The following is a 16,189-nucleotide window of genomic DNA, read 5'->3' as shown; positions in this document are numbered from 1 at the left end:
CATTCAATTAATTTTAGTGTTCCTGTAAGCCATGCCAGCACACCAACAGGCAATTAACCCAAGCCTTGCAAGTGCTGCACCTTAGAGGTTGAAAAGGCATGGTTAATGTAATCTGTTCCACCTGATGTTTCTTCTACTGCAGGTCAAAATGTCAGATGTGAGGTCATAAACCTGATCAATAGTGTAGTTTGTTTATTATTAGCTGGCAAAGGCTACTCAAAAAATACAAACTGTGATCAATTTAGCTTGTTTTTCCATCAGTTAACACTTAAAAACTGTCCAGTGCTCCGGCTTTGTCTGATGCTGTGTACAAAGACAGGGTGGGGCGAAGATCTCAAGACAGCACAGAGCACATTTGTTATTCATGCGTAAGCTTCCTTTTCACATTAAAACAATAGGATTTCAGTTGAAACATATCCCTTTAGGCAGCTCTGCTGCTATTTAAGCCGTTTAACCTCGCTTCCCAAAACATCAACTTGTGCAGGCTGTTCTCTAATGTACCCTAAGGCACTTTATAACACGTACTGCTCGGGTGAAGGGGAGTAATGAGATAAGTCAGACTCACACTTATTGATTTTCTGAGTCGACTTCTTGTGATCCAGAACTGATATAATAGGAGTTTTGTACTGTAACACTTAAAGGATGAGGAGTTCTTGCCAGTTTTATTATCCTATTATATCTGGCATTACACTGCCCCCTACAGGGAAAGCTATAAAAAAAAACGTTAATCTTATTCCAGTCAAACTTTATTTATTATCTGCAAAATTAACACATTCTGAACAAATGACAATTACACCCCACCTCCCTCATCTTCCGTCTCCCACCCCAACCAAAGTAATCAACTTCTGAATGTGGACTAATTGGAATATCTTTCAACTCAGTAAATAGTCAGTGGCCTTTTCATCTTTCTATAAAAGGCAGCCACTGCTGAGTTCAGATGAATTCAATACAGAAAAAAAGACATGGGGTACATAGATTTCACAGTGCATTAAACTGCTCTGCAGTAAGACAATGAGCTTATGAAATCACAATCCTGCCTCATCTTTCTAAGTTTATCTAAAGGTCATGAACGACCCTTTGTAGATATTCATTTTCAATTCAGTCCATGGGTCTTCTGAAATTTAATTTACCTTGTCACACATATTTAATCTTAAGGAATATAAATGAGAAAAAAATGAAATCAACCACACTTTTGAAAAAACATGTCATAGCATTCAAACTAGGTTATCGTTCACATCTGATTAAACATATGTTAATAAATTAATCAACTCTTAGTTAGCCCTATCACTCCCTACCCCGCCACCGCAGCCCATCCTTCAAAGAAAACAAAAACACAGTATTCAAACCAAAATTTCCCGCATCCTGTACCTGAGCAAACGGAGGAGTCAAAAAGTCTAACATCACACTTAACGCCTAATAAAATGCCATCAGGAGTGAATGCATTGCAGTATTTCATTGGTGACTGACATTTGTGTGATTTAATTTGACTAACAACCATATTAGCTCGTCAACATCTTTGGTTGTCTTTCACTCGTAACTGGAAGTTACAGAATCCCTTGTTTGTGATGGGATTATAAGGCTCAGTTCAGTCTTAGATCAAGTCCACGGGGACACATCAAGTTCAAAAACATTTTAAGCTTGTGAAAAGACCAGCACATAGTTTGGAAACCTTAAATATCCTTAAGCCAGCGGTTCTCAAACTATGGGGCGGGCCCCCCTGGTGGGGCATAAATCCATTGCAGGAGGGTTGTGGGTGACCCGGGGAAAAAATACAAAGTTAAATTAAGCTTTATGACTATAATTTATGTATGTAAAATAATCAACTTTGCTGATGCTGAGGAATAGCGCGCGTGTGGTGTGTGTGTGTGTGTGTGTGTGTGTGTGTGTGTGTGTGTGTGTGTGTGTGTGTGTGTGTGTGTGTGTGTGTGTAGCTTCTAAATGGAGGCGTGCCAGGAAAAAAGTTTGAGAACTGCTGCTTTAAGCTAACACTTTATCAAATTAAAGCCACGTTTTAATGACTTGGCCCCAGTGCTGATAGGCATACAATGTCTCACAGTCCCAAACATTATTAGGACTATTAAAACAAGCATTGTACTCATTAAAAAAACAAACAAAAAACCTCACAAAAGACTGTTGTTGACCTGGATAAATTACAAATATAAAAAAAATGGCTCATATTCTATTACAAATATCAACAATTTTCTTCGACTAAGATTAACTGTGGACAAAAAACAGTCTGTAAAATGTCAGCTATCGGTCCAGTGAATCAAAGTGGCTGATGAGGTGGTGGTGGTGGTAAAGGGTGTTGAGTGGTTCATGTTGGGCTTCACCTGGGCCCTGTTTCAAACACACCTTAGCAAGCTAAAAAGTTCACTAGCACACACAGCACTTGGTTGGTAACAATGAAGAAGTGTAACCCTGGTAACCCATTGCTTTCCGATGCTGGGGTCACGGATGCTAGCGGGCAATTTAGTGTACAAAGATGTGGCTTAATGTGCACCTCATGTTCGCCTGGCTTTCTGTCTCTTGGCCTGGCGTTTGGCTTCATCCATAGCAGCACTTTCGCTGTTGGCTTGAGCCATGCTCCTCACTCCCTGGATGCGGCTCCCCAACTGTAACATAAGGGGAATGACCTGCAAACAGGTCAGGAAAAGGCATTAAATGAAGCTTTCTGGATCAAAAACTTTAACTATAAAAACCAACCATGTGATAACTATTAGAATTACAGGGTATTAATACATTATAGGCTTGGCCCGGACAAGGCTCACTTCTAGTGACATTTATTCCTCAGATTTAGAAATTGAAAAGTCAAACAAAAGCTTGGTTGAATAGTCTGTCTTGATTAGATGCAACTTGTTCTGTACCTTCTCATAATTGTAGGCCGCTAAGAGGAGAAGTAGAGTGAGCGGCAAAGCTATGTAAGACCCCTGAGCAACATCCTGGTCAGGCACTTTACGCTGTGGGAAAGTGCACACACATTTATATAAAAACATACTGTTCTGTAACAAATAAGACAAAACAAATATTCTTTGTAGGAAAAATATATACTTAAAAACATCTGCATCTTACAGTAGGGTGGAAGGTAAGAGTGACATGTTTGTAGTAGCCAGTGGAGGTGAAGGAGACTTGAGGCAGTGTGAAATCATATTGGGAACGGGACAGTGTGGAGTACAGCATCAGTACGTAGCTCTAGAAAAGAGAAGAGAAAGGTGACTATGGATAAACAGCAGTGTATTCTGGGTCATGTTTTGCGTAGAGCCAACTATGAATTACATAACATACGCAATTAAGGACTAAGTAAATGATGTCGTTGACGTTGTCGTCACGACTAACGCGATTAACAGTTAACTCATCTGGAGAGCAGTCTGACTCAAAATGCTAACACTGACAGCACTATATTTTAGTAATACTGGCTTAAAAACCAAAAACCATCAAGTTGCTTTGCATGTTTCACAGTTGAAAAATAATCCTGATTTTATCTTATACTCGGCCTCATTGAACTGCAGGCCCGCACCAACCTTCAGAAAGGTGTTTTACCTCGTCTCTCTTTAAAACCGCTCTCCCTTTAAGCCAGGTTTCTTCTGATTGGCTACTCCTGCTAAACAGAAGGTTTGAACAGCAGGTGGGTGGTAAATTTGCTCATATCAAGAGCGCTGTCCCTGACATGACCCTGTTAGGGACGTCCTCTCACATTGACATTATACATGTCTAATAGTAGGAAAAAAATTGTCTTAGTGGTCTGAAACCTAAACTTTTTGGCTTACTGAGATTACTAAACGTACACTGACCTCATTACTCAAACCAGGAAAAGCTTAACAGGTGCTCTTTAAGACTGAATTACCTCGCCATCTCTGTCCAAAGGAGGGAAGTGAAAGAAAAGGGACTGTCCCAGAGAGACGCTGTTGATTGGATTGTCCAGATTGTCACTCTTATACAATTTCACCTGGGGGGAAAAAGGGTAAAGGTAAAGCAAAATGATTACAGGTCTAACTTATCTACAGCTAATGACAAAGCCTTGTAGAGACTTAAAAGTTTCAAAAGAAAGACAAAAATGCCGGGTTTAAAACGCCCTACTGATAGTGTTGGAAGGTGTTCAGGAGACGTGATGATGTTTCCACTGAGGTCAAACTGATTGATCTGCCTGAAGGCGATAATGTTGACCCCTTCAATGTCACTACTGCCAACCTGAAAGGGAATATAGAGCTCATTATATAGATGTAACAATGGAATTTGTGAAGAAAATACCCAATGTGAACCACGGATAAAGTTTTTTGTTCAAGTCACACGGCGTGATAATAACAGAGAATTAAAGGGAATTAAGGCATTTCCAGCCCTGCGAGGGAGATTAGGAGCACTGCACTTTTCAGACAAGCTAAAATTATGAAGTGAGAGGTTTAAACTTTGGCAATGGGATTATCGCTGCTTTTGTTCTGAATATTGAAAGGACCCATGTGATGAGGGTGCCGATAAGTCATAATCACAGGGTTCCCACAGTTATTTTAACAATTCAATTACAAAAGTTTTCCATAGCCTCCTTAATAGTTTTCATAAGTGTGTTAAAGCAGTGCGAGTAAGACTTGAAAATGTGTGCAAAATTCTTGAACTTAAAGTAAACACTCAGTGACCTTCATTTAGTAAAAGCTTTGTCTTCAAGAGTAATCCAAGTCAACTCTGACCCACAGCTTTAAAGTCATAAACAAAATACTTCCTAAATAAAGATAACTGCACCATTAGCTACTGAAAAAAAGTCTAAATATGTGGCCAAGCATGTAAAACTGACCAGTTATGTTTAAGCATGTGTGCCTTCATGACACTCAAGTGATCCCTCTCATATTTAAAGCTCTAAGAAACTTGGTATAATTGTAATTTCTCAACCTCATTAAAAGCCAAAGATGCTGAACATCTGCACAGGACAAACTTGAAGCAAGCTGCTGCCTACCTCGATAGCTCTGTGTTGTGGCAAGGCCCTCTCTATGTGGTCGTTGCCTTCAGCTCGCAGTTGAATGAGATATTTGCAACCCGGCTGCAAGAAAAACATTACATGAGTTAGAGGTATAATCACATACACTCCATTGCAACTGAGCAAATCATATACTGCTTACAAATCACACTTTGCGAAATCACCAGTTTCCCTAGTAATCCAAGACAACACCTAGAGGCCATGATCTGTTTCAATTCTCAAGCCTGGTCTTATTTTACTCACCAGCAGACCCCTGAGTCTGAATCGGCCCTCCTCATCAGTGACCGTGTCCTCGCTGTAGAGGCTACAGTCTCCCTGACCCACTGCCTCCACAGCCACGTCCCACTCTGCATCCCCGTTGAGAGACTGCACCATTCCGTAGCAGCTGAGGACAAGAGTACAAGACTGCAATGAGCACATGTGCAAGCTGCAGTACCCACCAGCAGATGATTATAGGCTCAGTAATTTGCACACTCAAAGATATTCCTATGCTTGCAAGCTAACAGTGGACAATGTACACTCATATACCTGTATGCAGTTTTGATGCCAGTTATATCAATACTGAGGTTTTCACCCTCCTCCACTGTAATCATTTGAGATGCCGGCTCAAAGCGGAACTCCTTCATCATGGGCTTGAAGTAGTACTGACCAGGACTCTGAGGAAAGCAGAAAATACAGGATGGACATTAGGTGAACCAAGACACAGGTCAAAGTATCCCTAGAATTACCTTCAACCACCAACAATGCTTGGCAGTCTGACATACTACTAACAGGAGTTTCTTACCAAGTTATTGAAAGTGAGGATGCCAGTGTCTTGAGTCAAAAGGTTGGAGCGAAACTGACCCCCACTCAGAGAAAGAAGCACGCCGGCGAGAGGCTGACCATCCTCCGATTTGATCTACAGCACAGACAGAATACTTGTTAATTTTACTGCTAGACAGGGACCTAATCGATTAAACCCCTTTAATCTTTTCACAATAAAAGATCACACGGACAAAATATAATGAAAGCCCGTGGCTCGAGTGAGTGCCAAATTGTGGGTGTAATCAGGCTGACAGGTGAGCTTAATTTCAGAGAAGATGTACAAGTGAAAAATAAACATGGGCACAAAGCTCTGTCAATGCTGAGCAGAAGATTTCAAAGCAATTTATCACACAGTGTGAAAAGGAAACTAATACTGATCATTTGTGTCAGGATCTCACGGTCGCAGTAGGTAATTGCAGATCCTTTTAACAAAGGGCAGCAGAAAGGCAGTATACTGACAGCACGTGGCAAAACACAAAACTGATCCGACTATGCATGAGCGCTCTTCTCTTCTAATGACATTTTTCCAAAACATACGGTAACAAGTGCTTTTCATTATGTCACTTCTTTATTTCATGTCCAACCACCATAATCAGTGAGGGTTAGTAAATGTGAACAAACAGCTGGACAAATATAAAAAGTACCTAAACGTCTGATGATTACTGGGATGTAATGCATGCACATGAGGATGGCTGCATATACCTTGAAGGTGACGCCAGCCAAAGCAAATGCCTTAAAATCTCCCTGGGTGCCCTCCACGGGACTCAGCACGAAACCTTCTTTGCTTGCACTGATGTCGTACTGCCGGTCACTGTGGAGCGGACCCACACTGAAGAAAACCGGGGGAAAAGTTAAGTGAAGGTCGGAATTTCTTCAAGATACTTGTTTATTACTAAATGCAACATGATTTGAGCACAAGCCAATCTATAAAGCCTATTATAACGTCAATATTAAAACAATGGAAAAAAATATATACATACAATACAAGCTTTATTCATGTGAAAGAAAAAAGGCATGTTTCTTTGCTCTAAGGACACAAGGTCTACTTGCAGCCCTGTGAGGCTGTCCCTGTGACCCTAATTGTACAGACTAAAATGCTTACAACAGCATCAAGATCACAGATCACAGGCTTGATAATGTATAACAAGCCCTGCTTTTCTGCATACTGATTCAGCACCAATGTCTCTAATGCCACCTGTGCTTTCTCTCTTATGACAACTCAAAAATATCTGCTGTAAAAATGCTAGCCTGGTTGATGCTTTGTAAGTTTCCAGGTTTTTTTCTTTTTTCAAATAAAGAAAAAAGGAATAAACAGGTGAACACAAAAGTCATTGAAATTCATCCTCTGGGCACCATGAACATCTGTGGCAGCCTCCGTGGTAATGAATCCAACAGTTGTTGGGTTATTTCAGTCAGTAACAAAATGATGATGGCTGCGCCCACAGCCATGAATCTCAACTTTTTTTCTTTTTTAACTTTAACTTTTTAGTCCTAAATAGAAAATTATATTTCTGCGAGAGCTTTAACAAGAATTCACACCTCACTCCAGGCCAAAAAACTTCTTTTTTTTTTTTTAAAAAAAAAGTGCATTTATGAACTACCCTGTTAGTATAATGACTTGCTAAGGCAATAACATTTATAGCAGAACCCGAAGGCAGCATTACCCGAATGAAAAATTCTTGAATATCCTCCCTCTCATTTTCACACACCCTATTTTTATCACCGTGTTCTCATACCTGTATGCTCCCATCTCATTAGTGGCCACAGTAATGAGTGGTGTTGCAGCGCCTCTCTCACTGATAGATATTTCCACACCTTGTAGCTCTGGCGACACCTTGCCTTCTAAGAAAAGACCTGCACGACCAGTGATGTCCACCAGCCGACCTGGACACGACTCTGTCAACAGCAAATATAATATGCGGTTCATTTTAGAATAACCTGCGTGAATTGTATCAGAGCCCGTTTTTTAAGGTTTCCAATAGACTTTCTTCTTGTGTGAGTTTACCTCCGGTGATAGTTGCCTCTACTTCAGGAGGGTAGAACAACAGCTCCTTGGAGGAGGGAGTCACTGTGATCTTCTCACCAGCCCTGCATATTTACACAGAAAGAAAAAAATCACTAACAGCAATGAACAACAGTTCTAGACTCAAATGAGCCCCTGATTTGTGATGGTTATTATTAGCAGATGTCAGCAGAGTTCCACTCTTAATTTCTCTCAAGTCCTGTTAATTTTCTACAGAGATATAAAGCTGGAATTTCCAAGTTAACACTAAAGTGAACAGAAGTTTTGCCGTCAGCCCTACATGGTATTTTAAAGAGCAAAAACTGACCTGGCCCAGTAGGAGAACTCATAGTGGAAGGGGCCTGTCAGTTCATCAGCCTTTTCTTGGATAGGAGGACTATCATCTCTGGCACCTCCTTCCTCTTCAGCTGCACGACGTTCTCGCTCCTGACGGCGCAGCTCGATCTCCTGCAGTTGCTGCTCCTGCCTCTGCTCCTCCAGGCTCCTCAGCGGACCCAGCACGAGCGCTGGCTCGCTCTCGATGGACGACCTGACCAGGGGGATGAGGATTTAAAAATAAGTAAAAACGCTAAAGCTGGTCATTACCAAACACACAAATGCACAGCAGCATTTGTGTGTTAGCACACAGCATCTCAGAAAATGAGACTACTCATGCAGAGTCATAATTACTTGATCGTGACTGTGACGTCTAGAATCTTGTCGGTGGTGATGAGTCCTGTCATGTGATGCCGCACTGCAGTCAGGGTCAGGATGCTGGGGGCTGAACTGTTACACACAGGTCAACAGCAGTCATTAGAATGCTTTGGCTGCATGGCTGCATTGCATTAACCCAGAAATAAAAAGACACGGCGTTGCATTACTTACGTATCGTAGGTGTAGAAGTCCTGCTCAAATTGGTGACATGAGCGAGGGGTGACTTTGTAAACACCTGGAAAAGCCATTTTTAGCTGATTAATTATTACTTTCCAGTGGTATATTTAGATAAGTCTGACATAGGCTCTTCGACTGTACATGGAGGAACAGTTGGTACAGTCTGTTATTTTTTTGAATATGCTAATTTATGCTATGTTGAGCTAATGAGAGGTCAGAAGAAAGAAACTCACCAGGCTTGGAGAGGCAGAAGCGGTTGACTCCCTTAGAGAGGTTGTACACGCCAACGTTTTCAGGTTTGCTGCCATCTTGGAAGAATTCCTGTGCAGCACCACACATTCAATAATACATATGGAAGTGTAAGCATCTGAACTGACAGGCAGCATGTAGCGCAAGTGGAGTGAGCTACTGATTTACTAACCAAAGTGATGGCATGGGAAAGGGAGCAGCGCAGGATGTAGCCAATCTGTCTGAACTCCACCCCCAAGACGTCCGATTCCAGAACCTCCACCTCCACCGACTTATGTTTCCAGCACCACTCCTCGTGAGAAATACTTACTACAAGTGGTAAAGATTAGAGAGAATAAAAAGTGAGAAATAGATTTCAAATGACAGAAAAAAAGAAAGATGTAAATTAAATATGTCACAGTATTATAGGTGGAAAAATATCACAAGTTCCGTTCAGGATCTTTGAATAAAAAGAATAAAAAAATGATTACACACAAATTATATATAAAAACTGTCCCAGCAACACTATAAACTGAATAAACATGCAGTGTGTGCAGATCACTTGCAGGCAGTCAAAGAGTTTGTGTGGAATGAACAGATGGATCCACATTACCAGAAGGTGGGGAAACACTAGTTGAGTAATGGCATGCCTGCTGAAAGCTGCTGCTATAAACCAGTGATTGAAAGGCTGATGATTACTAACTCATTTCCCTATTTGAGAATAACTACTACAACTTCCAAATAGAAGTGTGCATAGACTGAGGGGTTTATATTGTACAGAATGCTTGACTGAGTTGTTCCAGTGAAAACCTGACTGCATGCAGAGTTTACATTTAAATAAAAAAAATAGAAGTATATTTAAAACCTTTGTATTTCCCGGGCAAAACGTTGTCAAAAGAGAAGCTGAGGATGTCGCTGCTCCCAGACAGAGCCACTGCCCTCCTCTCCCCCTGCCTACTCACTGGCTGCAGGGTTACAGAGAGGTCATCACAGGAAGCTAGAGGACAACCAGAGAACACAAGGTTGGCTCATGTGAAAACACATATATTTCTTTATGGATTAAAGCTGCATCTCTGGTAAACTATGTTTCCTCAAAAAGACTGTAAAGTGTAAATTACTAAGACTTTACCTAGACAGTACACCTTTCCGGAAACAGAAGCCATGAACTGGGTGAAAACTAGGTCTGTGAGTGGCCGATCCACAAGGGAGATGTCCAGAGCCTGAGGCTGCAGAGCCAGGCCTGCCTTCACCTCTGCTTCAGGTAGAGATACCTGAACACATAAACAAAATTCCTTTTGCAGAACACCATATTTTTTAATCACACAGCTACATGAACACTAAGCTCAGCTGCTTTGGTTTGATAACACAGGGAAATCTGAATTTCTGAAAGAAAGTAGTTAAAGATTTGGGTTTTTTGCTTTTCAATGACAAATGAGTTTTTCAGATGATGATCTGTTGCAACTGTTAAGCCGTAAATCTGCAAATATCATAGAATATGGGTAAAAAGCACCATCTGCGCTTTAGACAACATGACATCTGTTCGTCTTTTAGAAGGCTCACCAATTAAAACTGAAAATTGAATATGCGTGACATATGTCAGTTTCTTGTATATTTTTAATACTATTTGAATTAGCTTTCAAACTGATTAAATAAGAGGTTATAAAAATTAAGATATGGATATGTCGTATAAAATAAAATGCTGCTCGAGTCTTACATGGACACTGTAGTCTCCGGGTTTGGCCTGAAAGCAGAAGGCCCCCTGATGGTCAGATTCAACAGTCCGAATGAAAGCCCTGTCTGGGCTCTTGTGCGTCAGAGTGACCTTGTAGCGACCTTGCTGCTTCATGCCTTCAGGCAGGCGGCTGATGGAGATCTGGCCACAAACACTGAACCTGTGTTGGACCAAAATAAGGAAGTCATGACAATATGAAGAACTACACTGCAGCTAAATTTATGTAATAAGCTTCAAATTCTTATAACGTACCCTGCTGTGACGATATCAGGAAGTTGAGGCGTATTAGGAGCGATCTTCACTGTGACTGGCTCGAAGAACATGAGCTCTTTGTTGACACGGATGGTGTAGGTACCAGCTGTCATGTTCTCCAACCGGAAAGAGCCATCTTCTTTGCTGACAACTGTGAGGACAGAGTGGTAAAGCAAGCTACAGTTTAAAGTGTGACAGAGAACCACTTCAAAAACTATAGTTAGATATTCCACTGAAAACATGAGTCTTTTATTTTGATTACCCTTGATCTGGTTGTTAAGGTAGACCGTAGCATCGGGCACACCTTCCCCATCAGGACTGTTGAGAACCCGGCCAGTCACAGAGAAGCCCATCACACGGAAAATGGGCTACACATAAAGAGACAGAATGTCAAACTTGAACATTTTGCACAAAACATGTTTCCTCTTGTAACATGCTGATATGTATTAAAAAGAATTATTTAAAACTAATTAAGATCTAATGGTTCTCTTTACCTCTAGTTTCAAGCTGTTGTGTTCCACCTTGAAATTCATCCTAGAAGGAGCAACATCAAAAGTGATCCTTTCTCCTCTGTAGAAAGGTATCTGAAGTGAAGGATTTCACAGAAGCACATTTAGATGGAAAAACGATTACATCTCTAAGACAGAGGAGATAGAATTTCATTGTTCGCAAATAAAAGTTATGCTTTCATAAAACCCATAATTCATACCACCTTGTCTCTTGTAGTTATATCAGCAAAAAAAAGTTCATACATGTAATTCCTGCACTGGATTCGGATTGCCTAGCTAAATGTGGGGTGGAATAGAAAACAGGAAACATAAAACATGTTGTAGTTGCCATTACAATATATTGTAATACAATCCTATGAAAGTCTTTGTTTGGTTAATTTAAGTAAATCACCCACACCTCTTTAAATGGCGTTAGAGCTGTTTAAATAGTTCAAATAGTACTGCTGAAGTACTATTTTTGTGTGTGTGTCGTCAAGTTAAAAAAAAAAAGAGCAAGACTTAAATTTGCGCTGTTTTTTAAATACTGAGAGGAGTAATGGAATAATGAGTACCTGCTGTGAGTGGTTGGATAAGGAGCTGTGAGTGTCATCACCTCTAACTCCTCAGCAAGATAACAACTGACTTTACCGTGTCTTGCTCCAACTCTCCTGTTTACTTTCTATTCAGGCTCCAATGTATTCAATTAGGAGTGAAGCAGCCTTGACTGATAGGTGGATACCTATGCAGGTGTCTATTCTGGCAGCTGTCTGCTAAGCTTTACCTCAGCCAAACCAAGTCACTGAACATGAGCTCAAACATTTTTGTGCTCTTGGTGCCTTTCAGAGATTAATAAGGCTGTCTTTGTGGTCAAATATATTTACAGAAAATACAGTTTTAGGATCAAATTGTAGTATTCTATTTGTATGTTATGTAGCGGTAATTAGCGTGTCTCTATGACTGTCTAATGCCCTGTTACAGTTAATGGATGCAACTTGCTGGCGCTAGCTGATAATTAAACACTCCCCCCTCTCATCTAGAAATAGGAAACATGGAAGCAGCCAAATAGAGGCTTCAACATAGGAATTCACAAAGCAAAAAGTGATGTCATGGTAGATAAACTTACGGCACGAAGGAAAAGACTCCCTTATTAAATCAAAGTAGCTGCACTGTGTACATATACATCATTTGGTCTTCTGTTGTATTTCTGACACAATAGCTCAAATTTAAACAAACAAACAAAAAAGGACAGACAAGGTCTTCTGTTGGCTATTGCAACAATGACTCACCACAGTGTACTCGCCGCTGGCTAACGAAGGAAAGACGAAGACACCGTCGTCTCTGGACAGAGCGCTGCACAGGTAGACCAGCGTGCTGTCCCCAGAATCTGCACCCTCCACTGGGGAAGTATTACAGCCACTTATGTCCTGGAAATGACAAACAACATGAACTGAATCAATGGAGCAATGCGAAATTCAGCATATTCTAGAAATTACAAGACGTGGGAAACGTGTTAAGTTAAAGTAAAGTGTTAAAGTGTGATCATTTACATATAATGTAGGATGGATATAAAAACTCGACATATTTCTGTGCAAAAATAGAAATTATGTAGGTTTACCTCTCTCTTGACTGTGGCTGAGTAAAGTAGGAAGGTGACCTCTTTCATGGGCTCTCCATCACTGCGGACCTCCCCCGAGACATCGTAGCCTCCAACCACCAGATGGTCAGCGGCCGGGGCATTGGCATTGGAGACGTGCACTGAGGTAGTACTCTATATGAAGATGGCAGAGGTCGCCCATAAGTTGCATTAAGAGATGGAATAATGGCCCTGTCAGGTTCACTGTGATTACTGCTGGAGCTCATTAGTTATAACCTTGCTCACCTGACAAGGAACTGTATCAGCTAAGCAAGTAGGTGAATAATGAAGTTTTCTACCCTCAAGCGATACAGAATCAAACAGACCTGTGAGATCATGCATTCGCTACAGTATTAATGAGAGTACTTTAATTGGAAACTGGGGCGGTGTGGTACTGAGCGTGATGGTAGGTGGGTATGGGGGTGAAATAATGTGGGAGAGCATTAACCTGAGTCCTTATTCGCATCATTAATTACAAATCTGACAGTGTATTTTTGTACAAAGAGATTTTAAATCTTTCACTAAAAGTTTACCACACTCTACTTATATTCTCACCTTTTTTCCCCCCCATCTAATTTTAACAGCAAATACGAACTAAGTTACACTTTATGGCATTTATTTTACATATGCTTTGTTCTCAAGTTTGTCTTGCAAAATCCAGCTTTCTTCAACAGTCCAAAGACATGCATGATAAGTTGATCATCAAACTGACATGAGGCACTCAGAATAGAAGGTGGGCAACACGTTTTTATGCAACGTGCAGACGCAATATCGATCGCCTTATAACAACGTGAACAAACCTGCTCAAGAGTCCAGGAAGGATGAGAAGCTGTGATGTCATACTTTCCTGGTAGTACTTTAAAGAAGGTATACCTGTGTAAGCAAACAACCACAAAAAAAAGAAAGAAAGAGGCAAGTTCATTTCAAACATATGTATAATGCAGAAACACGCATAAACACAGATGAACACAAAGGTGTGAGTAGCTTACTTTCCTCCAGGCTGTGTGGTGACACTCTGGAGCTTCTCCCCTGTTCCGGCTCGGCTGAGTTTGACTTCCACGCCAGCCGGGCCCATGAGATGGCCCTTACTCAGAACCTGAGCAAAAAACAATATATTTGAGGAAACTAGACACTAATCACCACTTGATACTATGTATTTATTTTATTAATATCCTTTGATGCATTGGCTAAAGAAGCTTTAAAGGGCTCAAAAGTTTTCTTGCATTTAGATAAACCCCATCAAATGTGTCAAAGCACTTTAAAAAATTTAAAAAAAAAAAAAAAAAAAAAAAAAAAAAAAATCACACATTTTGCAAAGTAGACGGTTTTAACTGTTAAACTTTCTGTCTACATAATATAACAATCTAAATTTCTTTTCAAGAAGACCATTCTTACCGTTCCTGACACTGAGAATCCCGTAAAAACAAAATTGATGTCTTCTTCTTTCGTGCAAATGTCACTGACTCCATCCACATGCAGGTCGACACTGGTAGGCTCTGATGATATTTAAAAGTTCAAAAGGAAAAGAGACCAGAGAATATGGGACAATGCACAATGGCTTTTATATAATTTGTCAATTATGGGGATGTTTCTGTGAGAGTCTTACCAAAGCTCCACCCAAGCGGAGGCTCGATCTTCAAAACGAAATCTCCCTGCGTTAAAGTGACAGCATGATTAAATTCACCATCAGTGAAAGAATTAGTTAGAGCTAATCAAATCAGTTCTGCCATACCTTGTCATAGAGAGGGATCATGAAGTAACCATTGATTGGAGCACAATCCGTTTGATATTTCAATGATCCTTGTTTGGTATATAGTTTAATCTGAGAATGAAGAACACACAGTGATCATTAATCATAATGATTAATCATAATGAAAGTTATTATAGTGATCATACTGTAATAACTAAACTGAGCGACTTATGTCTGCTAGCACAAAGAAACAACCTAGTCTGTCGGATTTAGTTTATTTCAATATCTTAATTAACCAAATTGCTAGTCCCATGTAGCCCGTGAAAAAGAAGGGATTAGGACGGGAGCACTTACTCATCAACGCCTGCAAGTTTTAGGATTAGCAGCGAATGCCTTGTGTGATATATGGATATTAATGCTCAGTTGCCGTCAGCTATCTAGTAAGTAGCTAAATCAATGTCAAACAAGACCAAACTCACAAATGTTTGCGAGGAATCAGAAACAGATTAAACACAAATACACTGCTTTTGTATTCATTTCATTCAAACTGTCATTGAAACGAAAAACTCCGCCCAACCTTTAGCTTTCTACCACAAACCAGCTAGCTGCTGGTTAGCTGCTAGCACGCTAGCCGGGACATTTGCACTCTCACCTCGATCAGAGAGTAATTGATTTCAACGTCGGATTTCACGAATCCACCGCATGCCACAACTATGTCATCAGAGGATACGGCCAAGAACTGAGAGTAGATGACACCGAATAAAATCCAAAGGGATCCCATTTCTGCCCGGATGGTAATTCTGAACATTTTGACTGGTTGAGCCGAACAACCGCACGCTGCCTCCGGTTCCGTACCAGCTGAGGGGCTGTCAATGAACTGTCACAGGCGGCGTCTGCAGCGACCTCTGGCGGGTCGGAGGTGCCATTTTCTCCTTCGTTCGCGGCCGCTTGTAACGTTTTAAATTGTATCACTGCCCCCTTCTGGTTAAAGTTACAAACTTCTACGTTTTTACCGATCAAAAAAGCCTGTGCATGTTCTAACATCTCGGTTGCTGGAGAGGAGGACATTGCTTTTTCATATTCTGGAAGTTCATACCCTGCAAAATTCTATACTTAAAGTAGTAAGAGAAAAATACCAATTTACTCATCTATAGTGTTAACGTATTGTGTTGGTCTTGTAATTATTCCAGTTACTTTTTCAATGGCCAGTTTGTAATCTTATTATTACCCTCTCCTTTTGATTACTCTTGATCACTTTTATATATCATCCAACTGCCTTTTATAATATTTATGTCTTATTTTCTGTCTTTTATGTGAAGCACTTTGGTATACCGTTGGTTTTTAAATGTGCTCTATAAATAAAGTTGTATTATATTGTATTGTATTTTGTCATAGCACCATGACAGAGCTTTTACAACCATTTGACTATTCAAAACTGAGTATTTCACATTCACTTATATCAGTTTGTTCCATAAAATACCTGCATGATGAGACTGACAGAGTGACATT

General features: G+C 40.5%; 1 protein-coding gene across 1 annotated transcript; it reads right to left on the bottom strand.

The window, feature by feature from the left end:
• Positions 1 to 728: 728 nt before the first annotated feature.
• Positions 729 to 15,563, bottom strand: nomo (nodal modulator). Its single transcript, XM_019359602.2, has 31 exons — positions 15,333 to 15,563; positions 14,723 to 14,812; positions 14,597 to 14,642; positions 14,386 to 14,486; positions 13,980 to 14,086; positions 13,791 to 13,863; positions 12,973 to 13,125; positions 12,644 to 12,781; positions 11,364 to 11,453; positions 11,132 to 11,237; positions 10,870 to 11,020; positions 10,600 to 10,777; positions 10,015 to 10,156; positions 9,751 to 9,882; positions 9,079 to 9,215; positions 8,891 to 8,978; positions 8,652 to 8,715; positions 8,457 to 8,552; positions 8,095 to 8,316; positions 7,770 to 7,852; positions 7,501 to 7,660; positions 6,467 to 6,593; positions 5,745 to 5,858; positions 5,489 to 5,616; positions 5,204 to 5,345; positions 4,940 to 5,023; positions 4,075 to 4,185; positions 3,842 to 3,943; positions 3,070 to 3,189; positions 2,865 to 2,957; positions 729 to 2,633 (listed from the first exon to the last, which is right to left on the bottom strand). Exons 1-31 carry the CDS (start codon positions 15,486 to 15,488, stop codon positions 2,502 to 2,504), a joined length of 3,666 nt encoding a protein of 1,221 aa, XP_019215147.1. The 5' UTR covers positions 15,489 to 15,563; the 3' UTR covers positions 729 to 2,501.
• Between the last annotated feature and the right edge of the window lie 626 nt (positions 15,564 to 16,189).

This window comes from Oreochromis niloticus, linkage group LG6 (assembly GCF_001858045.2).
Source record: "Oreochromis niloticus isolate F11D_XX linkage group LG6, O_niloticus_UMD_NMBU, whole genome shotgun sequence".
Lineage (NCBI taxonomy): Eukaryota > Metazoa > Chordata > Actinopteri > Cichliformes > Cichlidae > Oreochromis > Oreochromis niloticus.
The sequence above is the reverse complement of the archived record's forward strand: the minus strand, read 5'-3'. Positions and strand labels throughout refer to the sequence as shown.